Source organism: Anomalospiza imberbis, chromosome 1 (genome assembly GCF_031753505.1).
Source record: "Anomalospiza imberbis isolate Cuckoo-Finch-1a 21T00152 chromosome 1, ASM3175350v1, whole genome shotgun sequence".
Taxonomy (NCBI): Eukaryota; Metazoa; Chordata; class Aves; order Passeriformes; family Viduidae; genus Anomalospiza; species Anomalospiza imberbis.
In genome coordinates this window covers 133,915,510-133,942,899 of record NC_089681.1, presented here as the reverse complement: position 1 = coordinate 133,942,899, position 27,390 = coordinate 133,915,510, and the positions used below count along the sequence as shown (strand labels likewise).

General features: G+C 34.2%; 1 protein-coding gene across 1 annotated transcript in view; it reads left to right on the top strand.

Annotated features, from left to right (window-relative positions):
• The window catches only part of DNAJC1 (DnaJ heat shock protein family (Hsp40) member C1), a 109,032-nt gene that overhangs the window by 28,680 nt on the left and 52,962 nt on the right, over positions 1–27,390 (top strand). Inside the window, exons 2-6 of the mRNA XM_068212718.1 lie at positions 9,185–9,286; positions 10,032–10,078; positions 16,166–16,331; positions 17,223–17,320; positions 18,386–18,479. Of these exons, the coding sequence (XP_068068819.1) occupies positions 9,185–9,286; positions 10,032–10,078; positions 16,166–16,331; positions 17,223–17,320; positions 18,386–18,479 (507 nt within the window). The remainder of the gene's footprint in view (positions 1–9,184; positions 9,287–10,031; positions 10,079–16,165; positions 16,332–17,222; positions 17,321–18,385; positions 18,480–27,390) is intronic.

Below are 27,390 nucleotides of genomic sequence, written 5' to 3'. Positions count from 1 at the left end.
TTGCCACTCCTTTCTAAGCCGTTTTAGGTTCTGTGAAAATTTCATGGACTCTTCCGGCATGAACATCTGTCATCTTCAGTGTGACAAGAATATTGTCTTTCAGCTAGGACCTTTTAAACTGCATAAACAGATGCAGTAAATCCAGTTGGAATATTTTCAGAGTAATTATTAAATTGATCATCAAAAGGGTATTTAAATTCTAAAATATAAGACTGTTAGTGACCTACTGTACCCTGCTGTGACAGAGCTGGTTAAATTGAAGTCCCGCCTGATAAATGTATGCAAGACTTGCTTGTAAAGGAGACTTCAGCAGTCTGTTCCAGTGATATGCTAGTGTTGCTTTTGGGATGTTTTCCTGGTACCTGACTTGAATCTTCCTGTGCTGCCAGCTGACTGACAGTGCTTAGCTCTGGGTAGATCAGACAAAGCAATAATTAAAGTTTTCCTTTAAAGCTACCTTTTGCATATTTAAATATGTTATTTCCTTGTGTCAGCTGCCTTTTCTGTAAGCTTAAGTCACTCTTGTCCTTTTGGTTTCTCTGAACAAGTCACTGTTCTATTCCTTTAGACCTCTTACTAGTAAGATTTCTTTGTTTATCATCTGAACATGTTCCTGGCTGTCTTTAATTGCATTGTTTGAACTGGATGCAGCAATCTGCTTAGGTCTTACAATTGCTGTGTGACATTGTTGCCATACTGCTGGTGTCACAGTGCTGTGCGGCACAGAAAGGCAGCATCATGCCTCTGACTCGCACTCAGCTTGTGATTTACTGATCATTTCTGCCTAGCTGCTTTTTTCTATCCTATGTTTTTGTAGTTGATGAATTAGTCTTTCATTTAGGAAATAATGTCATATTTTTTACAGCAATTCTCCTTTTTGTCCAGATCTTTTAAAACTCTAGTTCTCTTTGACTGCATCGTGTAGGTTTTTAAGGTTGGAGTTAACTGCCCGATTAATCATGATTCTGTAATTCACCTGCCGGTTAAAATACTGAGTGTGGGCTTGGGACACAGGCTTCATAAAATGCTGTTTGATGCACCTTTTAATTTTTGACTGTTAGAGCCTTTAAATATTTAAGGTGTGATTTTTTTTTTTTTTTTAATTTTCTTTCCATTTGGTTTTGTGCTTGCAAGAGAAGCTTTATGATACCCATGTTTTTGTCATTTGTTTAAAATAAGGTTGTACATTAAAAGCATTACTAAAGTCAGCATACAGAAATGGTCACACTATTCTTTCCAAACTTATTTAACTGTTTTAAAATGTTTCATGAAGTTGAGCAACAATTACAAGTATAAATTAGAGCATTGTATAAACATTAAGGGCTGCTGGGGACATAAGGTTGTTTACACCTGTTTTTAAACTATTATATGTATATATGTGAAAATATGTATGATGGATGTGTCTGGGTGTATGGGCATATAAATTTGTGTCCTTCACTGCTGATACGCTGAAGAAGTAGCTAATAAGTAGTTAATGTTTATTCTAGAAATTAATGTCTGTGGGGATTATTCACCTTGTAAATGTTGTTGATGCATAAGATAATGGGTAGATTTTTGAAAATGTTTGTGTTGAAGGTAATTGTGCTCTGTTTGCTTCTTGTTATCAGTCATGGCTTTATGTTATCAGTCATACCTCCTATATCCCGTCCCTCAAATGCTCTTTCTTCATTTTTGGCCATCAGAAGGAGGGTAATAAACACCTTACAAAAATATGAAAAATTTTAGCAATTGAAATTGTAGCCACAGAAGTGACAGTAACTGTTTAGGTGACACAGGAAAGAATTCAGTAATTAGAAGCTCAAACAATTTTACGGGGGGTTATTAATTTATTATTTATTTTTTTACATAGGTATTTAGTTTTCATTAAGACCTTAGTCCATAATTGTTAAAAATCTCTCTCCAAAAAATTACCCTTGAACTGAAATCAGGGAAGCGTTTTTTGAAAAGATGTCTAGGTGTGTCAAAGTGTATGGGTCAGTTTTGGTGGAAGGGTGTAATGAGAACAGGAACAGCAAAAGGAGGAAGAGGTAAAGGTGTGGTATGGATGTAGCCTTGCTGATTTGCTAATTTTCTTTAATTCCTTACCCTAAGAAAAGAAGCTGGAAACATTCTGAAGCAGAAATGTAGCAAGAAGACTATATAAACAAACAGCAAATAGTCAAATAGCAGCATATTTTTGACATTACATCATGGGAAGGGTTGGAACTTGTCAGATGCAACACCCTAAAATCTTTGCTCATGCTCCACAGTGGTGAATGTGGACTGCATGCAGCTGTCCTTGGGTATAGTGTCACCTCTTGTCAATCAAGGGGCTGTGCTATCTGAGAGCGAAGGCACTGAGCATGAAATTCACTGCAGGAGACACCACATTTTGCTTTCCTAGCCAACCTGGGCTGCAAAAACAGTAGTCTTTCTTTATAGCAACTTAATTCCTCTGAAAATTGAACATTTTGCGGAATCAGCAATTTTGTAGGTAATGTTTTTATGTGAGAGCTGTAGGCTGGAAATATCAGATGTAATAGGCAGATTTTTAAGAGAAGAAACTAGAAACAACTTTCTTTAGCTTATAAGGTATATGCACACACAGCATATATATATATACAACTATCTATCTATAACAACTATACACATAAATAAATATATTATCTATAATTTATTTATTCTAAATTTTATTTTAATATTTATAATTATACATATTTATATATGTAAATATAAATATATACAACTATCTATCTATATTGTAAAAATATGTAACGCATGTAACTATGTAAACAATAAATATAATATATCAAATAGAGTAAAAATAAATATGTAATCGTGTTCCTGTAAAGCATGTGAAATAAGTAAAGAATATCTACTAATTCCTTCCTTCTGAGCTACCAGAATAGAAAACTAAATGGAAATAAAATACAGCAGTAAGAGGAATTTTTAATTAGTCAATATTGGCTTGAGTTGTCCTCAGTTGATGTTTGGTAGCCTCTATTCAGTGTGAATTTGAAGAGTAATTCTAAAGCTGTTGAGAGTTGATGAGTGTTCTCTGCATCTTAGAGACAAAGTCTGTGTTAAAATATGCACTTACAGTTGTACATGACACTGATCTCTAGGACTATCTAATTTTTCCTAAGTAGTCAGTTTCTTAAGAAATGCAGAAGGTAAAATAGTGGAAAGAAAGAAAAAATTATATATAAATACTGTTGTTCATATTGGTGAAGAAAACCTAAGCCCATGTAATTGTGCACGTATGCTGAGGAGAACACTTTTTTTGGTTTCTCAAGCATGAGGCAGCAGAATTTTCATTCATTTGGCATGCTAGGCTGAAAACAGAGTCTTCTTTCATTTGACACACTCCCCTGGAAACAAACATGCCAGTGAAGGGATTGTGCCAGTTATCAGAAGCTTACAGGAATACATTGTGCTGGTTTGTATTCATTTTCATTTCATGAATTACTTTAAAACGTAGCAGCATAAAAAAGCATTAAAACACCTTTTTAGCATTATTTTTAGTTCCTATGTATTTCCCTGCTGTGCTGTCATTCAGTTTAAATCAATGGAATGTTGTGAGACACATGGCTGCGTTTGCAGCAGAGCAGATCTCTTCTCCTGCCTGTGTATGCTCCGAGTATTCATCTGTAGACAAGCAGCAAATTTGAGTTTAACTCATTTTACATCCTTGGAAAAGATGAGTGTCTTAGAAAGAAGTTCAGTAAAAATAAAGGGTAATTGAACAAAGGTTATGCAGTGAGAAATGTGAGCCAAAACTCAGCTGGTATCTATTAACTATGAAAGTTCACAGATAATGCTTGGTCTTCTGGGAGACACTTGTTTTCCTTTCTTAGAGTTATATTCTTCAGGATTGCCAGCAGGTCCTTCCCACCTCTGGAATTTTCTACAAGATTCTATTTCCCTCATAAATGTTTTTCCACATGCAGACTTGGCAAATTCAGGTGTACTTCTTGGAACTAATCTGGTCACGGGAGCTTAAATTAGGACCAGGTTGCTGTGAGTATGTGTGAAGGAAATCTGGGAGTGGTATTGAGGGTCTGTGTCAGCCTGTGCTCAGCCAAAGGCGGGGTAAAGAATAAGGAAAAAGTGTCTTAGCTATATGGTTTCCATCCTAAGAGTTGCCTAGAGAGGGGTTGTGGAGTCACAGCTGTCACTCTTGTGTCTCCATATGATAATGAGACACTAAGGAGGCAATCACTGGGAGTTCCTTGATGCTGCTTAAGGAATGAGGACAGTGGATATTTAATCGTTGACCTACAGTCACGTTTGTTTGTGCTCTGACACTTAGGGATATTAGTTTTCTGTGGACTTCACTGAAGACAAACAAATAGATAGTATCAGTGTTGACACAACGTTTAATAGACAGTGGTAGCTTCTGTCCAGTTATCTGCACCTGCTTGTTTGTGAGTTTTGTGGGACAGGCTGTACATCCTGCAGTTTGAAATCATAGTAGAAAAAACAGGTGATTGTAAATTTACAAAGCTTACTTTGTTTCCTACCATTCTGCTTCAGTTTGTATGGCTGATGGTCACTAGAAGGAAGGTAGTGACTTTTACCCTCTCTTCTGCACAGAAGTACTGAATGAAATATTTTTATCAAAGAAACCCAATACATTTGAATTGCTCTAGAATAAAAAAAAGAAAATTAGAAAATCCATACACATAAGTTTCGTAGGTTTGGTTTATAGTTTAGGAAGGCTAAAAAAGGCCTCATGAAAGCTTGCCTGCACTGGTGTTACTAACAAGTTCAGACTTGAAATACAGTCAGCTGGTGCTCTATACAGTTGTCACTTTTTGCCATATAGCTTTAGTAACATGGCTGTGGAAAATTCTACACAGTCATTCAGCAGCACTGCAGTGAACTAGATATACTGATGTCATTTTCCTTTCACCCATTAACTAGTGATTGGACAAGCTGCAAGTGAATAGAAACGTGATTCCTATCTGCATAGTTGGTTCTGGGACCATGTGCCTTCCCATTGCTAATAAAGATACTGCCACCTATTTGAAGACGTTGGCAGACATATTTAAAACCCAAGATGAATTAAGCACATTTACTGCGTTAGAAGCAGTTGCTAAATTGTGAGTAACTAAGTCTTGTTGTATAACTGCATTGCACTCAAGGGAACAATTTAGGTTTTGAATTGTGTATGTTGGTAAGTGAAAACTATGTAGACATTGATTATTTTTTCCCCTTGACCTAATCACTGTTTGCCTATGGCAATATCTGATATGTTATGTGTTCACCAAGAATTGTCTTGGGAACACAATGAGGCTTTTTTTAGCTTCATTAGTAATCATAGTTACATTAGGAATGGAAGGCAATGGAGTAATATGCTTGTACTGTGTACTACACCAGTTGTTGATTTATTGTAGAGGTGGACATGTACTCTGTGGGACTCTGAATTTGTATAGGCAGAGGAGGAGACCAGACTTAAAACTTCGTGCATCTTGAGCAGGAGCTTAATTTTAAAAGAATGGAAGGCAAATGTGTATTTGTGTGTTTTATTTATTTTTCGTTGTGAAAAATTCCCTTCTGTGTTCCTACTTATGTATTTGTAGTATGAGAGAACCTTCCTTGGTAATACTAGAGAATATAGAAATGATGCTGAGCAAAATGAAATTTAGTAATGTGTTTTTCATTGTCAGAATTCAACCAGCTGCCAAAAGTACATCATAAATAGGGAGAAGAATGTTTCTTCTTCTATCCCACTCTTTGAATCTGACATGTATTGCCCTTTAGACAAAAATGTGAAAGTCCAGCAGAGAACCTTAAGAAATGTGTTTAACTTCTGACATTCTGTTGATTCCTGCAAATGTTAATTTTGTTTCTATACTAAAATACTTGTTTGAAATATAAACGATTATTAAAAAAATGTACAGGATTTAACTTTTAAGTTCTGCCTAGAGGTCATTTAACTAGGCACATGGACACTGTGTTTGATGAAGTGTTGGGCATTAGAAAATGAATACTTGCATATTTCCATGCATGAGAAACCAGACTATGGCCTACCTAAGTGTAGACTTGTGGTTTTGTATTTCTGAGAACCAGTTCTAGCACAAAACAAAGAGATGTTCGACCTTGGAAGTATGATGGGACAATATTGCTTTGGAAGGATATTTATCAGGAAATAAGTTGATACTCATGATGTCTGTATCCACCCAAGAGTGACAGTGTGACAGGTTATTTGCAACAATTGATGGCAAAACTTGCAAACCTGAAGCAGTGTTGGAGAAATCATGAATCAGCAGCACTTGCTGTCTGTAACACTACCAGCTCCTTCTGCTACTGAGATGCCTATACAGGTTTTACTTTCCCCTCCTTAGACGTAACTGAGATTGAGATTTCTCTAGTAAACAAAGCAATCTAACATGCTGTTCCTTTAAAACAAGCAAAACCTTAGTGTTGTCATGGCTTTCTCTAGTCTATAGACTTATGCTGTAATATGTAAAATAATGTCTTAGTCTACAGAAAACACCAACTTTTAAATCTGTGTTTAAAAGCCTTGGCTTTTATGGAAGTGTCACTGAAGGTGGCCAACAGAGTCAGGTTTCTTAGAGCAGCTGAAATCAATGTTGGTGGTGTTTATTGGTTGGAAAGAATCATTCTTTATAGCTTATATAGAGTCATACACTGGTAGGAAGTTGTGTAGAGATGGGAGTCTTTTCTCAAAAACCAACAACTTGTTCCGTGCAGGTCCTAGAGGATCTGGAACACTGCCTGCAGATGCCTAACAGTACCTATAGGTAGCATTAATTGGCAAAATGTTTGGAATGTACAACAGTCCTCTGTGTTGTGTTTGAGAGTATTTTTGGAGAATGGCTTAGCAGGCAGACTTACTGCTTTAGAAATTAATATGTGCTAGTTGTAATGAAATAATTGACAATAATATCCCATTATTTAGTTATTTGTTGATATTATAATACACTCTTAAACCTTTTAAAGACTTAATTACAATAAGCTGATATATTGATAAAGATCACGTCCATGGTTTAGATAAAACCATGGCCAGTAAACTGTTTCCTGTTTTTTATTTGCTATAGTAGTGTTTAAATAATTGTATTTTGTTTGAAGACAAGCAAACCGTGTGGTTCATGAAGTAGCTGGGTTGGTAGATGAGGGGAAACAAAACAATCTCTACATTATTTCTGGTAACTAAGATGAACAATCTGGTTTTGTAATACATTTTTATTTCAACTTCTCAAGGTGAAACAACATAATTGTTTAAGCAACTTTATCATTTCAGAGTTGTCTTGGGATCTTTTGCTTTGCTTAAGCATTGAACAGATAAACTACCTTTTTGTCCTGATCTCTTAGACAAATAATCCTGATGCTCCCAAATAAAACTAAAGTTTAAATTCTTCAGATACAACTGAAAACACTGTAGCTTCTTTTTTGCTTGTTTGTTGTTTGAAGTAATTGGAAGAATATTGCCTAACAGCTTTTACTATGTTTTATTAGGTTTTTAACTGATAAAACATAATCATGACTTGTTAATAATGAGTGCTCCAAAAATAATACCCAGCACATGTGTGGTAGAGAAGGAATAAGTTCTAGTTTATCCAAAATACAAATCTAGAGGTACTCATTTGTCAGGGTTATCATAGTCTCAATCCTTAATTTTTAAAAGATATTTTTACATCTCATTTTCATTTGTATTTCATATAATTCTATTAAGTCCACGTCTCAAAGATTTAATGTTTCTTTGAGCTTAGAATAGATACTTAGTCACTGTCTCTTCCTTCCCCTTAGCTGAGAGTTAAAAATAAACCTATGAAACAATGGCAATATGAACCAACTCGTTGGCAGTAATCAAGCTGGAAGCAAGCTGCTGTTTGAGCGGAGGAATTCTGCTTCGGTGTGCACATGCCTTAGAAGTAGCTGTTGAAAATGGAAAAATTTAAAAATGGATGTGTGGTATTTTCAGGAGAAATCTTCTTTCAGTAGTAGAAACATTTTCCTTTCACAGAGAAGAGACCATGGAAACTTCTGTCATTTATTAGGGGAAAATACGAACTTCCTTAAAAGTTTCCATGCTGTATTTTCACAAATTCTGCACTTTTCCCTGCTCTTCTCCTTCCCCTGGTTCAGTCTTTTTCTATTATTCACTCTGGGGCCAAACTTGTACACAGCATTTTAATAGCCTTATGTTATAAAACTAAAAATTTAAAAATTAAAGTAATGATATATAATAAAAAGCCTAGCAGACTAATTACAGTATTGCATTAATTGTTATCTTATTTCCCTCTGCTCTATAAGTAATTCAGTTCTGGGTTTTTAATCTCTGTTTACACTGTAATTTTGAGAGAGAAAATATACTTAGGAATAGTATGTATAAAGTCAAGAAATAAAAATTGTCAGATAAGTAGTTGATTTCTAAAGTGTTGCCTTGGACATGTTAGCAGTAAAATGCAAGTAGTTTTGTTTAAATGTTGTGCTTTGTGTATCTTCTGGTGAGGATAACACCTATATGACATAGAATGCAACTCTTGATATCTTCATTTCTGGATATCTTTACAGCATGTACTAAATAGCAGTCATTATTCAGAAATTTGCATTTGTGGAGCTTAGTTGGTACATCATTTTGTGTTTAGTTTTATTTTTTCTCCCAAAATGTGTGCAATTCTTATAATGGTTAAGGTATAGATTGATGTCAGTGCTACAGTAGTGCTCCAAGACTGCAATTTGAAGCTACTTTAGAAAAATACAGTTCTTTAGACATGGTGAAGCTGAAGTTGAATGGAAGTCCTTTTAGGGGTGAATTGCATGTAAATATTAATAAGGGAAGAGTTCCTAGCAAGTCCTGACTTTGGGAAATTGAGCACGATAATTTGCTGAAATTACGTCTGTCTTGAAGATATGCAGATGCAATAATTTTCAGTTTTCAGTTGAACTTTTAAATGGTGCAGAAGGTGCCCAGGCTAGGTTTTAGGCAAGAAAGTGTTTGCAAGTATTGGCAAATGTCGTTGTAATGGATGTATGGTAATGAAAGGAGTTAAGATGAAGGATGAATTGCACTGAATGGCTGTTAAGTCATTTAGGCTGGGCTGGTTGCAGGTTTGGTTGTTAGATGTCTCCAATTACATTGACTTAGTTCCTACACTTGGTTGGCTGTCTACAGATCTTCAGAAAGTTCAGGGAATTGGTTTCTCACAATTTGCTTTGTTTTCCTCTTTTTCAGGATGCTTCATCTGCAGACATTCGGAAAGCATATCGGAAGCTTTCTCTAATTTTACACCCAGACAAGAATAAAGATGAAAATGCAGAAATGCAGTTTAGGCAAGTAAGTACAATGTGTGGCAATAAAACTTTTAGGGGAAAATAGAATTTTTATGTTGATGTTGTTTTAGTAAGAATAGTTGGTACACCTTTGAAATTAGTAAGTTAAACACTGAATTACATTTTTGCTGATGTAGCTAGACTAAAACCAAGTACACGTTTTTGGAATTAACTTGTTTGATAACTTGTATTTTTTATTTACCTTTATATTAAAAATAATCTGAACATAATACTTACTCTCTTAGGAGGTAAATATGTTTTGCACTTCCAAAAGCAGTGAGGAAAATTTCTGATCAGTTCTCAACACAAGTTCTAGATAGGCCTAATTTAATGAAAATAATTAATTTTAGTTATTTTTTAATACTTATAGAGTGAAATAACGTAACTTTGTAATTAGCTCTACCCTTAAAAATGTACCTCAGGCTAAATCCAGCTTACTTAATTTTAGTAAGATCTTCAGGATGTAATAAGGGATACTTACCTGAGACAAGACACAGTTTGACAGATGTGAGGATGGGAAGAAAGTCTTGTATAAGAGCAGCTTGTTTGTGTCTGATGACATTTGTATATGAATATATTACTGTTTCTTTTGCATGCTGAGTTTGCTACTTAGTAGTGTAGGGAAAAATGAAAACTAGCCAAGGTCATTTGCTGGCAAATGTAAATATGATACTACTGTTCAAAAGTATAAATTCAGTCATGAAGTAAAATCTTTGTGTTTTCTTTTTTTGGTGTTTTGTTTGTTTTAGTTAGTGGCCATCTATGAGGTTTTAAAGGATGAAGAAAGGAGGCAGAGGTGAGTAAAATTGCACAGGATTTTAAATAAAGCATTCATACTAGTGCTATATTCAAGCCATATTGGACTTAGTTGTAATACTTCAGATTCTTTTTTTGCATAATTTCAGTTAGCAAAATCTATGTAATTGTTTAATTAAAGCTTGTATATGGCTTAAAGGGCAAATTGGTATTTTTGCATGACATATTGTTATTTCTCCTTTAAAATTAGTACTGAAAGAACTTTGAAAGCTAGTTGTTATTTCAAGCAATTTTTAAAAATACTTAACCACTATATCAGCTTTTTTGCTGAGTTGTCAATTTTCAAAAACTGTGATTAAAAAATATTGGCCACTTAGTCAAATGCCAGTAATACCTCCCTGTATCAGTAAAAGGCTTTGTTGTATGATGATTAGGGATTATTTCCATTGTATGTTGTCTTCAGCATTGTTTTCTGTTGCTTAGTTCATAGGGGTTTTCTTCTTTCAGATGTATTATCTCTAATAGTGGAAACTTTTAAATATTTTTTTAATAAATGCTAGTTGTCCTTGCTACTTCAGGAGCAGTTCCAGCAGTACCTGAAGGGTAGGATAAAGAACTGAAAACCTGGGGCTAATTTGCTTTCTGGAAGCAGAAGTTTTGAAGTTTTTTTCTGTTTTTAAACAAATAGGAATTTCAACCAATGATTATCAGAAAAACTAAGACACTGAAAGACTTTTGCTTTTGGGTTGGTGTTTTAGTAGATCATCTTTCAGCTTACAAGTCTTTAAACAGGGTTTTATGAGACATTTCTTGAAAGGATTTTGCCTTTGTAGATGTCTTGGCAGGAGTCCAGGGTTTATAGTACAGATTATCTACTTTTTTGATAATCCCTTTTTCAAGTGTCATGAAAATGTGCTTCATAGAAGCACTTTGGGAAATTTGTGAGGTTTTTTATTTCATCCTTCTAAAGAGAATTTAATTGTGAAGTTACACTTAACAAAAGTTAAAAAAAAAGTTAGCTAAATTATTTCAGGCCACTTAAAGTGAGTTATCCCCCAGATCTTCCCAACTTTTTGTTAATAGCATTGTTTGCATACAATTCAGAGTGTTGCTTTTCTGGAACGTAGTTCCATCATGGAACTGGTAGGAATTTCCTTGCACCTGTAATAGAAGCTTGTTGCATGAAACTGTGATGCAGTAGCTTACAAAAACTGTGGTTTGAGCCTTGCATACATTACAAATGTGACTAACTTACTCAAATACTGTTGATTAGTGCATCAGTGATTAACTGAGAAGTTAAAGCAGCAGTAGATTGTTCTTAGATTGATTTAATTGCCACTAACTTATTTTGTACATAGACAATGTCATCTTTTTCTTGCACAGTGTGGATGTATGGTTGATACTGATTTTATAGTTGAATTAATAGAAATCTAGTGGATTAAACAGTCTTTACTTTCAGAGAATTTTCTGGAAATAATATGCAGAATTTGGAAATAAACTGTAGAGCAGAGCTATGTGGTCTCATTGCTTTGAAAATCCCTGTATTGATCAGGTTTATTGCACAGTGTAATGATAATCTCTCAGCTGAGCTCGTAAATGGAGGGTGGCCTGTAAGGCGTTGTTGCAGCACGTTTCTAATACAAATCTTCAGTAAGTGTGATAGGAGATGCTCTCCCTGTTATATTGGTTCTGTTGTAAGGTAACTCAAGCCTTACTTGCAACTGTACAGCAAAGGAAAGGGTGGGAGTTGTTACTTTTTGGAATCTTTCTACTTTAAATGTTGATATTTGGCTTTGAATTGTATGATGTGATGGACATAGGAATAGGCTCAAAGCTGACTCCGTGCCCTGCACTGGGGAGAAACCACTGCAGCCTTACACTGGCAGTAGAGTGGGAATCCCTTCACAACACCTGAATGGTTTGGGGCAGGGGTTTATAGCACCGAGAGAAGAGTGAGCTGCAGCCTTCTACTTCTGTGCAGTGAAGTCAGCTGTACCTGGCTCTTACTCTTCCTCTCAAAAGTGGTGTGATCATTCCTGGTGTGTGTACAGAGAGTGGAGCCAGCAAAGGCAGGGATAAGGTCCTGCACTATACGAGAGAGTCATGAACTCATTTTGAAACAATAAAACCCCTTCTCCGTGAATGTCATTCTTGGTGAATGTCAGAGGTGTTGTTCATTTGTGTGAGTATAGAAACAGCGTTTTAAAAAGGCAGATCTGTTGGCCAGCTACATGTAACTATTTTTCTGAATCCTTTGCATTTTCTTATTTATCAGTGAATTTTTACTTTATCTGATGGCAGAAGCCTTTCTTAAAATATTACAGTTATTCTACTGACAGTGATATGACTGAGCTTTAAAACATGGTTTTCTTTTTTGAGAAAGTTATATAGTTACTCATGAATATACAGGATCATTAGCAGCACTACATAATATGGTAATACTACCACGTTAGGACTTCTCTCCTACACACTCTTGAGTCAAATATGATCAAAGCATTCAGATATCCTGACAATAAATATACATGCAGCATCATTAAATGTAGCACTGTTTAACATTAAATATATGTGCAGCAGAACACAATTTTTTTTTGTTTTGTCGACATAGTCCAGTGTGAAATTCTACAGAAAATTTTGTCTTTAGGGTATGTAGAGATGGGTGTGTTTCCTGCTATACGCTTCACCTTTAGGGCATTTGTTGGTAAATCAATTTGATGGTGATAAATTTTATTAGCCTTGATTAGGAAAAATAATTTTATGCACTTCTGTTAATTGTCATTAGATGTAAGAGAAATCTTAGATCTTAATTTCATTGTTTGTTACCTTTTTAAGGAGCTTTTTTTTATCTACCAGGCCTATCCTCTGTAACAATGTTGGCTTGATTACAGGAAACAAAACATATGCAAAGGGATCAAAATACACTTGTGTAGAGTAAGAAGGGTGTCTATCTTAGTACTCATTAATAATTAAATGTCTGTATTCATAGGTATAAATTGTTCTGGTTGATGTTGTGCTGAATGTCTTTGACAGCTTGAGGAAAATAGGCCTCCCAAAATAAAAACCACCAGTGCAATCTTGCCGTAGTTCAGAATAGTTCTCATTAATTCAAGGTTATAGTATATAAACTATATCAGATCTCTGAAATTATTTGAAATATTAAATGCAGTGGCTGTCTTAAAGGGAAAAGTAAATTATAATTATATTAAAATTGATACTGTAATTAGTTACTACAGTTAATTTTTTATTTGCAATGTAATTGATTCACAAAGAACTCTAAAAACTATTTGATGAAATAAAATAGGAAAAAAGAAATGTTCATAATCTTGCAATTTGTTACTTTTAGTACAGGACTACCAAGTATATTTTAGACTGCTGAGTTCTAAAATAAATACTCAGCATAGTTTTAAATGAGGAATGGTTCTGGCTTTCTATTTCTGTACTGGTGCTTTGGGGTTTTTGTAGCTTGTTGACTACTATATTTCAAAGACAACTAGTAGGCATACACATATGTGAAAAATTTGCTGTATTCTGTATGCATGTGTTTGTGAAAGAAACCCTGCAGATGTATGTTTTCTTTTCAGCTTGTTTGTTTTTCTGCATAGAGTTACAATTAATATAGATTGCCAAAAAATGCTTTGTAATTAAATTCCAAATGTAGCTCTTTATACACATGGATTAACAGTCTTTCGTAGTTAATATAAGTGTCTATACAGGAATTCTTTAATGAGAAACCTGCTTTTAATTAAATTACATTCTAAATTTGAAAATTAAAATTTAAAAATTATAGGAGCTTCTGAGTTTCACTAGGATCATTTTCCAGTTGAAAACCTAAAAATCACTGATATCTTTATTTTTCAAATACAGAGCTTAATTACTATTGAAAGCAGTGATTTATCTTTTAACAGTATATATTCTAAAAAGTGGGATATAATAGAAGCTATCTTCCCTTAAAATGGCCAGTCGTGTGAGCCATAATGCTCATTGATAGTAAAATCAATAGAGCATTGATTCTGAGACTTAATCCGTGGAGACTGTTGTTCAGAACAGCGGACACAGCCTGGTAAATACTGAGTGCTGTTTAAAGCACTTAATGCAAGAGGCTCTGCTGTCTTAATTTATTTTTTCTTAACAGATAATTGATAATAGAACATGGTTGCCAAATGTTAGTTTGAAATCTTGGATTATATATTACTATAGTGTTACCATCAGCATATATGAACTTTATTTAATCAGTAGCCACTTTTTCAGTGCACCAATTAACAACCCTCAGTATATAAGAAGGCAACTGCTTAATAAATGTATATTAAATTAGATTGTACATGTATTTCTCTGAAGATTTCAGAGGAAGAACATGTTATGTAAAACCTTGTTATCAACCTAATTTGTTTTAAAATGCTTCTGTTTCTAAAATCTTCTCTTCTGTTATCACTAAAATCTTGTAAATATCTTAATATTTTTAAGGGCTAAAACTTTACTTATTTCTTAAACAAAAGTTAAGTAGAAATTTTAATTTTAAAATAACATCATAAGCAATTTTTCTGAACAGAGTTTGTATTAAGGTATAAGTAGTTAATTTGTTCTGACTTACTGGGAAAGGAAAAAAGTTAGTAGTTCAAATTTAAGAATAATAGATGTTAACCTTAGTATTCTCATAGTTGTATTGGGAGATAGAATTTTGTAATATGAATTTTACTTCTGGTATCATTCAGAACACAGCAGAATCCTGAGGTGTTAAATCTTTTATGCAGACATAGTGGTGCCAACTTGAACAAATGTTTTATCACAAGTTAGCTTTTCAGATATGCACTATATTAAGGTATAGTTTTAAATTGAAAACCACTGCTTCTTTTTCTGCTTAAAATGAATTTGCTTGTGGAAATATTTTTTTAGTGCATCTCCAAGGTATCAATTTAATAACTATCAAAGTAGCTAGTGCAGTTGTTGCATTTAAATTGATTTACATGTCAAGACTGGCAGTTTAGCAGCTGCGCTATTATTCCTGGATTGGTCAATTTACTTGAGAAAAACCTACTACTGAGTTCTACTGACCTGCATGACAATATAGGCCCTATTTCTATTCCTGTAATTAGGCCTGCGACTAACTCAGAATATTTTTAATTAAAATATTTTGGTCAATGTGTTGCACCAAATTAGGCCTTTCAGTGCAGATTTAATTCTGGAAATGGTGTGATTAGAATATGTAATGAGTTGTGTTCAATTTAAGATTAACAGGTTGTGCATCTTGAACATACAGATTTTTTAGTTTACTGTAGAGATTTTTGTTTGAAACTTTACTCTGAAAAGTTAATTTAAAAAAATATGGTTTGCATGTCTGTGGTTAGTTTATTTTTAAATTGTTCAAATACTGTAAATAAAAGACCTCAGACATTTCAAGATACTTCAAGACATTTGTGTGAAGGAAAAGGGTTTGTCATAAAATAGTTTCTGTACAGTTGGCAGGGTTAGTAATTAAACAGTTTTAAAATAGATTGTTTTTGAAGACAGTGTTTCAAATAGAAAATCAAAAACTGATGAACTTCATTTTCAAACATCAATATCAAGCCTCTAATTTAAGCTCTTGTCTTACAAAGAAGTTATGATCAGTCTGACATGCTTTACCTAATGGATTTTGTGGTACCAAAGGACAAAAACAAAAAGCAGAGATACCTCTCCCCTCCCCCCAGCACTTCTGCATTTAATTTGTAAAAGAAAAAAGGGTTTCTAGTGTTTAAGACATTTGTTCTTGGCTACCTATTTAGTTGTTTAGTGGGTTGTAACTTACTTCGATCATGGAGACCTGCCCACTGATTAGGGAGCACACAGAACACATTTCTGGATGTCTCTCACTTCAAAAGTTAATGAATTTGGAAGGGGAGGTGGGCAAGTGTTGCAGGAACATTTGAATTTTTTTTTCCCTGCCCTAGTGTTTGGAGCCTGTTTGTTTCCACATGCAAGCCTATCTGCTGACAAAACAAGGCATTACTCTCTCTAAAAAAAAAAAAATACTAAATGATCTTTTGTGTATGTATTATTCAAGCACTCTGTGGATTATCTTTTGTTTTATAATTGGATGGTTTGGCTTATTTCATTTTTAGCTCTCCATGAAAGCCTGTTATGTTTGCTACTGTAGGTATGATGATATTCTGATCAATGGACTACCAGATTGGCGACAGCCTGTGTTCTACTACAGGCGGGTGAGAAAAATGAGCAATGCTGAGCTGGCATTACTCTTGTTCATTATACTCACAGTGGGTCATTATGCTGTGGTTTGGTCAATCTACCTGGAAAAACAGCTGGTAAGTATTGCTAATAAATCAAACTTGCTTCAATTATTAGTACTAAATTTCCTGTAGAAGTTTGTGTATTATAAATACCTCTACCACTTCCCCTGGTTTGAATTTGGATTTTTCATACTTTTAAAATATTATATTTAAGAATATAATGCAGAATGAGATTACAGAATATATTACAGAATGAGATATTCAGCATCTCTGAAATAGTAATCTAAAAATGACTTAATTTTTCTAGAATTGGTAATAAATTGCAAGAGCTGGTCCTGGGTTTTTATCTGGAAGGAAGAAGAGAAAAAGTCTATCATTTGTTGATGAAGAATCATATGCTACTGTAGTCGTATCTAAGGTTGAAAAATAAACCGGTTTTATTTGTTTAAAAGTGATACTTGATTTGCCTTTGTTGTAAGCTACATGCTTTTTTGTTTTGGGTTTTTCTTAACAGGGTGGGAATTGGTAAGCAGTATAAATCACATTATTTTTTGATAATTTTGTTTTTTGTCATATAAAAGTCTGTTGCACTTAGACTAAGAAAAAAAACTAAGCATAACTTGAAAAATATTCATACATTAGCATCTATTTACTTTTTTATTTTCCACTGCATTATTGAAGTTGATGAATGAGAAAGGAGGCAAGTTGAATGCTTTCTCCTCTTAGAAAACTTTGATTGCTATGGAGATACACATGAGTGACAGAACTGGACTTCATGTGTGTTTAAAGACTGGATACCATGGCAACAGTTATTGTTAAGATAGATGATTTTACTTAATCATGTAGGACCCCAGATACATTTGCATAAATGCTACTCTAGTGTTTACCCTTCACAGAAGAGTCCCAGTAACATTTGTGGTTTACATGCTAATGATAACCTGTAACCGTAGTTCTTTCTACATCAAGGATGAACTGCTCAGCAGAAAAAAGAGGGAAAAGAAGAAAAAAACAGGCAGCAGGAGTACAGATGAAGCCAAACTTGCTGCTCTAGACAAAAATGAAAGGTGGGAAAGAACTCTCGTTTTCTGCATTTTAAAACATTCTGTCAGCTACTGATTTGGTTGTCTCATTTTCTTTTTGCATCTGTAAAATACTCTGTGAAAAAAAACAACTGTATTTGTAATAACAGCCATTGCTGATCTAAAGTGTGCCAGTGTAGATGTGTTTTCAGGTTTGGATTTGTAAATAAACACGTGGTGTTTATTCAGCAGATCAATAATCATTGAAAGATTAAGGCTGAATTAAAGGCTTCTGTCTTATAAAAGGGTGTTATTTTTGCAAGTTGATTTTAGGAGATTTTAGAACTTTTTCCCTCTTTAAGGGTTTTTGCCTTTGATTACAGTTAGCAACTTTCAATTTATTTGAGCTTCAGTTTATTCCTGTTCCAAGCAAGGAGTTTTTATGGGGTTTTAATGCTTGTCTGATTAAATGCTTTTTATCTGATAAACTTAAAAATGAATATATTGGTAAAGGCTTGTAACACGTTGTTTGTCAAGGAACACATAGGGAAATAGTGACTTTCAGGACACTCCAAAAGATACCACTATTTCTTTTATTGATTCATAGAAAGAAATAAAGGGTTTAAATAGTTCACACAGCAGGGGCATGAACTGGATCAATGAGGGATGGAGATCAGAGACCATTCTGCCTGTCGTCTTTCTTGATGACATCAGTGAGTAATGCTCCAGTGAACTGCAAATGACATTAATTTTTATGTATTGTTTTGTTTATGCTACAGTCTTCATATCTGGTTGTCAGCACTTGTGAACACTTGGTTGAAGCTTGAGTGGTTTTTTGGTTTGGTTTTTTATTTAAACTAAAGTGATTATGTGGCTTATGAATTTGCTTTGTTGAAGAAAAGGCCTTTTAGAAGATCAAAATACAGAAATGATTAGAAGTTAGCTGTTAGATATTTTGAATTAAATGTTTAAAATGTGTATTTATTATTATGTAGTCAGACATTTTTATGGGAGTTGACGAGTGCTAATCATCTTAAAGGATAATGGTAAAGTTCTGGCTTTGAGATTGTGTGGCAGTAATGAAAAACATACAATTTTATTTGACGGCAGGGTACTGGACAAACCACAATGGCATGACTTACTTCCATGCAAGCTGGGAATATGGTTCTGTCTCACTGTGAAAGCTTTACCTCAATTATTCCAGGTAACAGTAATGATGTTAAATTGTGTTACTTAATTTTTCTTGATGGTGTAATTATGCATAATCAGATGTATAGCACTTGTTTGTAATTAATTTTTTGGCTCAAACACATAGCATATACATGCATACATACATATATACATACATATATATGTATATATACATATATATATATATAAAGAAATTACTCTTTGGAGGCAAATTTTATATCAAAAGTTCATGGAAATATGAATGTATTTTAAATGCATATTAATCTTAACAAGCTAGGGAAGCAGTTTCTGTTAGGCAAAACTACAAGAATAAATGATGGGAGAGGGGTGGGGAAGATGGATATATATCCATCTAATTAGGAATACCTATGCTTTTTAACTGATGTTAACAAAAGTACTTTAATCTCAAATCAGCAAATGCTGTACTTTCATAGCAAATTTTAATATGCCATTTAAATTTGGGATAACAGTGAAATTACTTTTTATGATGGAGTTTCTTTCTTTAATTCACTGGATAATGATACAAATTGATACCTGAAATTGCTGAAGTAAAGTAACAAAGGTATGGTTGTAATTTGTAAACATCACTGTGGCAGGCTTGCTCATAGTTATTGTGTTTTAATCTAATACTATCAACTATAAAATCTAGCTGGCATCCAACCAATGGAAGTATTGTCAGATCAGTTACCAGAATAACTTTTTTAATATCACCTGGTCTTTCTTTGCATCTTCCTGAAATACAGTGTTTTGTTTTTAATACCTTTGTCACTGATAATATGGATCAGGCAATGTGAGACGGATATTTTCTTTGGTTTACAGAAATAGAGTATTGTTTTGAAAGTATAAGTAGTACAAATGGCATCAGTGTTTGGGTTTTGTCTGTGTTCAAGCTAGAAAAATACTATAGTTATAATTCCTACCCTTGTAAAAGTTATAAACACAATAATGCTTGGTCTTCTAGCATCCATTTTTATAGCCTTTAACTTTTCCTACAAACAGAGGCAAAAGTTAATCTCTCTCTCTCTTTAAATTTTCATCGGATCTTTGGGGCTGTTTTATTAAAAAACTTTTTACAAGTTTGTAAAGCAAGGTGATTGCACTTAATCATCTGTTGTGTCCAAATTAAGCTTTGATGTTCATTCCTCATCAAGGTGAGTCAGATAGAAAATAATTAGGGTCAGCAAACTCTGTTGCTGCATTTTTGAAACTTTATTCATAGTTACAGTACTTTCCCTTTTGCTTTAATTGCAAAATTTTTAAAAATCACACAATGTAGTAAGATTGATGAATAATTGAAAATTAGGACTTCTTATGTCTTCTTATAATTTTTATGGTATTAAGATAGTGTTATGTCAGTATAGCAGGTTTCAGGTCTGTTGTTCAAAAAGCAGCTCCTGTGCCTGTCAGAATTGGCAGAAAAAATACAACAAAATGATGTTTCATGCTTTGTAGAACTGAGCCTTTGTTTGGATTCCCATTCCATTAAATTAATAGTACTGGGAAAAATAGCTGTCCAGTAACTCCTGGAATTCTGGAGACCATCCAGCAGGGGTTTGGTGGCAGGGGAAGCATGCTGTAGAGGAATTCAGAGCAGGAAGGCTTTGAAGGAAAGAGAGGTTCTAGAGTAAATTGGCCCATATATAAACGACTCTACTGCTTAACTGCAGAGTTTGTTTTGTTGTTGTTTAATGTGACGCGCTAGTTACGCGTGTTCAAATGCACTAAACCATAAATAGTCTTCAATGTTAAAACTATTTAGGACTTCAGGTGACTGAAATAAATTATCTGGCTTATTATTTATTAGTTAACAGTACTTAAAGAAGTATCACCTCTTCTGAAGAGCATAAGAGCAGTTGGAGTTTTGTTTTGGTACCTGGTATATTGTAACTACCTTGACAGAGAGACCTCTGTGTTCTTTTTTATTTTGATGTATATTTAACATTTTGGCAAGATGTAGCTTAATGACCAACATGGAGCAAAAAGTTATCTGTTCTTCTAAATTATACCCTGGTGCAGAGGTCCTGTTTTAAATCTTAGTGCTTTTTTCTTCAGTAATACACAGGCTTGAGATTTCAGGTTACTTAATGCTTTTAATAAAAGTAAAATCACTAAGGCAGAAGATGAAGGATCCTACAGATACTGTGTAGTGTTACATGTCATATTGCAAGTGGTTGACATCAGGATGGATGTTACAGATTTTAGTTGTTCATTGTTTTAATCTGAATGATTTCTCCAGTCATTTAAGAGCCAACAAATTGTTTTCAAAATCTGTTGTTCAGCTGCAACTAATCCAGTTGTAGATGAACTTCTAAAAATGCATCCATATTTAATGGAACCATATTTGGGACAGGAAAGGGGAAGAGTTAGCAATGCTTTTAACTGAATGTTTCTCTGCCACTGAGTTTTTCAAAGCCCTGCCAGTAAAACAGCTGAACTGTTTCCTCAAACTAACAAAACAGAGGCACCTGCCTGTAACAGACACAAGTTCTTCCTCAGAGGAGACTTCATTAAAAAAAAACCCAAAACTAATCAAACATAACAACATAAAACAATAGCAACAAATAAAACTTTTTAGCCCTTCTTGTATTGATTTTTTTTTAACCTAGCATCCATCTCTCCCCCTATTCATTAATGTGAATATTCTTCTTGCAACAGCTGTGCCTGAGGATTCAGGTTGCTGAGCTTCTGCTCATGCCTGGCTCTCATTTATCCAATTGAGTGTCTTTCTCCTACTTCCCTTCCTCCTTCAAAATGTCAGATTTCAGAAGGAGGCACTTAAAATAATTAAGGTGGGCCTTCACTGAAGAAAAATGCTTTGTTTGCATGCCCTTGTGGTGGCCTATGCCATTTTATTGTAGCCTGCATTTTATGTCAAAAAAATGGAAGAAAAATGTGTGAGGGGAACATGAGAGAAACTAAGAAAATGAGCAGGTTTTTAAACTGTTGACAGTTGTATTTTGAGAGAAACTACACAGATTTTTATATCCACACATTGAATTTAGTTAAATTTAGGAGTGAAAACAGAATTTTTTAAGTTTGTTCGAAGAAGCAAAGGAAGAAAAATACATTAAATGTATCATAAATCAAATATGTGTGCTGTGAAGGAAATATTAGGTGGAGTGTAAATTACATTGCCTATTACCAAGTTTAATTCTTATAATGTAGGATAAGAAAAATAAAAAAGAATGAAAATTGTTTCTAAGGCCATTTTAGTTAATACTTTCATGAGAACAACCTGGAAAAAGGCAACATATTTTTTAAAAAAAGGGGAGTAAAGAACCTCCAAAAACTCAATTAAAATGCTTATTGAAACTGAATTGTCTTCTGAGAATGAAATAAACTAGCTACATGTAGTGTGCAAGAATTTCAGTTCAAACTGTGTATGTAATACAGAACAGTCAGTTGTTTTAAGTGTACTTATGTTTTGAGGGAGAGCTGCCATAAGTAAATTGCAGTTTCTTCCAAAAGCACCTGACTAGAGGGTGGTTTTTTTGCCTATCTGGACATATAACTTAAGAAAAGTTAAGACCTATAACTTAACAAAAGAAAAACATTTTTGAAAAATGGTTTTAATAATTCTTCACATTTTTTTTCCTTCAAAAAACTTAAGATAGGCATGTTTCTTAGTGGTCCTGTCAACTTTACCTGCACTCTGATGTGGTGAAGTTTAGCAGTGAATGTCTTTATTTTTACACTGACTGAATTGTGAGTCTGCTGTTGTCCTGAGGGTAATGGAGTAGAAAGCATTTTTGTTTGTTTTGACAGAAATGATTCCTTGTTAAGAAAATAAAGTTTCCTTCTTCTGTTGTAATCCTTTAGGTATAGAGCACACACACCCTTACAGAAAGCTGTTGAGAGAACTGGTGGCTCACCAGTAATGAGAAGCCAGTTTAAGCTCAGTACATCGTTGCACTGGGTATAACCTAGTGAGATTATCAACAAAGCTTTCAATTGCAATTGAAACTTGTGTTTATAAAGACCTTTGTGTAGCACAAAGTGAATTAAAACAAAAAAGCCAGTAATTTATTTTTATGTAGACTACCAGATGGTAATTACTGTAGCAGATTTAGTAGTCTGGAATAGATTCAAACTAGTGACCCAGAGGTGTTTAATTTCTTGGCATTTTTTCCTCAGGTTTTCTTTTAATCCATGATCACAATTCAACACCTGTTTAGAGATGATTCAGCTTTGGCCTTAAACGGATTGGCAATGTGTCATTAAACTCAAGAGGCTTTGCCAGCAGGGCATCTCCTTTGGCAAGTTAGCTTCCAAGGAAGATTTGATTAGGTCAGCAAATGTATTTGTGAGTTGTTTCTGTCTTCACATGTGACTTGATATGAAATTGTGTGAGATTAAAACAAAATTTATTGCACTTAATAACATATGCCTTAAAAAAATTATTCAAGTCATTAAGGTTAAATATCTCTCTATTTCCCAGCTTTACAAGGTTTTGAGGGTTTTGACATGTTCCAATTTACTGTACAGCTCCACTGTTGGCATAATTTGTGGGGAGCGAGCAATTGCAGGATGTATGGCACGAGTGATTGCCCATTTGCTCTGTTTCTTGCTATTTCACAGCTGTTGGGAGAACCAAAGTAAGGATGAAGCTCTTGACCCTGAGGTCAATTAGAAGCTTAGAAGCAGGTCAGAGGAGAGTGGATGGTAAAATAAGTATTCTGGATGTATGCAAGTGAGCAAAAATAATTTGTGTCTAACAGGGTACCGCTTGAGGCTCTGAAGGAAAAATGTGCTGCAAAAATACTAAAAGTTTTAAATAAATGTAAGACAGTAAAGGAATCTGCTTTTAATTGCCTGCTGTGCTGTGGCAGCTTCTTTGTATGACTGTAAGTCTACATACATGTCCTACCACATGAGTGTGAGTAGCTCGTGTGTACGAGGCAATACTGGCTCTCGGTTATTGCTACTGGTCTGCTGTGGTATGAGGCTTCATGGGGTGTGAAATGGGTCCCAGAGAGGCCTTGCAGCACTGACCTCTGTTTCCCTTTCTGGCTGCCTTTGTCTCACCACTGGGCACATGGAATTCCCAGCAGAGACTGCAGTGGCACAGCCAGCTGCTGGTCACATGGTGCACCGGGGCTTGGGAACCACACCACAATTGCCCACGGCTGTATACAGCTGAAGAGCCTCCCCACACCTGGGATTATTCTACAGGCAAAGCATGATTTTTTGATTATAAAGAAGGAAGTAATGCAATTCCTATTTGTTTACTAGATTGCCTTTGGGCAAAAAGGTAAAAATGCCAAAGAAAAGTATAAATCATAATGTTAAACTCTTTTTTAAACATTATTTCTTACCATAACACATTGATATCACTAGTACAGAATCCTCTCCAATGAGTATTATTGCTTTGGTGAAATGGCTGGAACTTTTATTGCATAAAAGTAGCAAATTGAAGGTGGGCTGGAGGAGTAAATTTAATTTAACTTTTTTTTCCTCTCTTTTTAATATAAATTGCATATAGTAATACTGTGTTCAAAAGGACAAAAATTGGTTCAATAGCTCCATGAAAGGTTTTTTTTTTTTTAATGTAATAGAAATTAGTCCAAAGAAAATTATTTCACTATACTGACTTTAAGTATGCTTGTGAGAAAGTGTTAAGTGTGAATTTTGGTTGTATCAGTCCCTTACCCAAAGAACTAAAATGTGAGCTGTTTCTATCACAAAATCTGAAATTAAGATCCTCATACAGCAAGTTGTTTCAAGTTGTTTGCTTTCTTTCTCCTAATCTCCAGTTTCTTTTGAGGTAGACCAGAAAGCCAGGAGGATTTAATATTTACTGGAGGGGAAGATACCCAAACAACAAAAACCCAAAAACCACAAAGCAAACAAACGAACAAAGCCTCATCACCCTCCCCAGAAATCAAGGAGAAACCAAAATTATGAAGTCATACTCAGAATGGAAGTTTTTACTTCTAGAATTAGTACAGTTTGAATAAATGCTGTATCTTTTGATTTAAAAGCAACAAAGCAAAAAAAAAAAAAAAAAAAAAAAAAAAAGAACCAAACAAACACAAAAACCACTAAAACCCCAACCAAGCCCTCAAACCCTAAAACAAATAAATGAAAGAAACCCTTGAAAGTTCAGTATCAGGAATTTCTGAATTTCTGCATAACACAGGCTCAGCTTTGTCTGGGCAATCTCAGTTTAATAACATAAGATGATACTGATATAAAGAGAGAAACTGTATGTTCAAGAAATTTACGGGATTCTTCATTCTTCTTTATGATTAAATATGACAGTAATTGCAGGACTTTCCTGTATATGACAGTTTAAATATAATTTGGAAATACTAATAGCATAATTTTGCATTTCAAATACATTCTTTTTTTCGTTCTGTTCCTTTTTGGAAAGTATATATTTGAATTTATAATATAATAAACCAGCATATATCAGCCCTCTTCTTTATTCTTTGTACTTAACGAATTACATGTTATGCTGCTTTAGTGGTGGGAAGAAATATTGTATTTGTTTTGATTTTTTTTTTGGAAAACGTCTTAAATTCCTGCAAATGAGAACATATTTCTGATTAGATAAGTTGGAGTTTTAGTTAGAACTGTTCCAAGTTTTGTATTTATGTCTCTTTTCTCTGTATCTTTCCACCCCAGAAGTATGAAAATATTACTTTTCTTATGTCTATTACGTCTTGAAGGTGAAGTATACCTTAAGTATAAAATGTTGATGTTTTGAGATATAAAATTGTTACTGAATCATGGGGAAGGAACATTAGATTGGAAGAGACTGTATCTGCATTGCCAGTGTCTTTAAAATGCTTGTATTGAGACAAAGTGACTGCTTAAATTTATCACTTCAGAAAAGTAAAAAATCTGAGCATAAACCTATTTTGAAATACTTACACTACCAAAACTGAATATTCTTGAAAACAAATATTCCTGTTAAGACTGATTGAAAGCTGAATGAAGAGTGAATTAAAAGGGGTTTATTTACATTGAGGTAGAACTTTTCATCAAAGAACTTCCCATGTTAAATGTTTTTCCAGTGTTTTTTCATTTTAATCTATAAGGTCTAATTTGCATAACATTTGTGTCTGTGGTTAAAGTCTTTACTCAGGTATGCCTTTTAATTTTCCTTTACAACCTGTAGAGCCATTCTTCTTTTTTTGTGGGAAGGATTTGATTTTCAAATCTTCAAAATCCATTTTGAGTTAAGCTTTTTGTTGTTTTTTTTTCCCTTTGCTTTTCTTTATATGTATACATTTATGTATGCTTCAAAATGTGCAGTTTCCCCTTTTTTTTGTTATTATGGTACTAGCCATAATAATCTTACTGATAAGAGAGATGCTGCCTTTGTTACCTGCATATTACTCCATTTGTAGTGATAATCCATTCTATATCTATAAAGCAGCAATACTACCATATTTCATTTACGTGCTTCTGACTAGTTTTCTTTGTTGTTCAGCTATTGTGTCTCATTTTCATCTGAGCCACATTTCCAATTGTTCTGTGATTGACGTGCTAGAGAGATTGACAGTTACCCCTTAGTGCCTGCTGTCTGGAGATCCCACAAGCAATAATGGATTTTACACCAGAATTTAGCATCAAATATTGGCTTTCAGTGTCAAATGGGTTAAATTTAAATGCCAGTTAATTGTAGCCATTTTGAAATCATAGCCTTAAACAAAAGTGTTTTTTGGATATCCATAAGTCTGAGTCCTGTGTATGCCATGCAACCCAAATGCCTCAAACTCAACAGCAAAGAACTATTGCACTTATGGCTGTTTCTGTTTCTTAATTTTTCAAGTAGGCCAAACCTCGAGAGTACAAGGGAAGTTTCCAGTGTGGTAGGGAATTCCTCTTTCAGGTAAACCAAAAAGAGAAGCAGTGCTGATATTTATTTTGTAATTCAAGTATGTCTCCTCAAAGCCTACATATCTGCTGTTAATGCTAGTCCTCCTGTAACTACCCTTTTTTTTTAGCCACAACTCTACTTAAAAAAAACCCTTTTTCCTGATCAAAGAAGTATTAGCCTGTGAGATGGTCTCTTCTGTTATGTTCCAGAAGCAAAAAGTTATGTAAACCCTTTAAAATTACTTTAGTGTGCAGAGATTTCCTACATAAAACTGGCAAAAGACCCCCAAAACTTTTTATTTCCTGTACCCAGGGAGGGGAAAAAAAAAAAGTAATAAGAGGTGTTTTGGAAGGAGGTGGAACTTTACTGATCTTTTGTGGGAAATTGTCAGAGTTGTTCTTCAAACATCCTGACCTTATCGGTGAGATGTCTCCAAACCACCACAAAGTTCTTCTCAGAGCTTGGTCATGATTCCTGTCACGTGCTTTCCAGTCTCCTTCTAGTAGCTTTGAAAGGGTAGATGCAGCTGTAACATGAAGAACAACTGTTTTATCTTTGCAGGGAGAATGGGATGATTTCTACCATTAGAGTCAGCAATAATGACTGCTTAGCTCAGATTTTTCTTTTCAAGATTTCTTAAGGTGTCTTATTTCATGTTGATGATACCAGGTTTTGTTTAAATATAGTTGAAATTATAAAAAATTTACTACCATTTTACAATACATTCCGAATTCAAATTTAAGTTACATTTTATCTGTAAAAAGCAGTACTGTTAGTGTAATAAGACCAAAACGTATTTTTGGGTAAAAAGATCTAAGATTAGGTCTATCTAATACTATAATTAATTTTTGTGTAATACAATAGACATTCTGCATGCTTGATAAAGATAAATAACAATTTCTCTATTTCAGCATTTCTATTATGGATTCTTTGTTTTTGAATGAGTATAGAAATCTCTTAAATGGGTGAGAGTAAGAAAACTCTCCATTTTTCCTACTTCAGCAATCTGGTTGTTCATATTGGAAAGCTTTCAACAGAAATCCATAATTACTCATTCATCGGATTTTGGAAAGATGTACCTTATTGTGGTGTATGT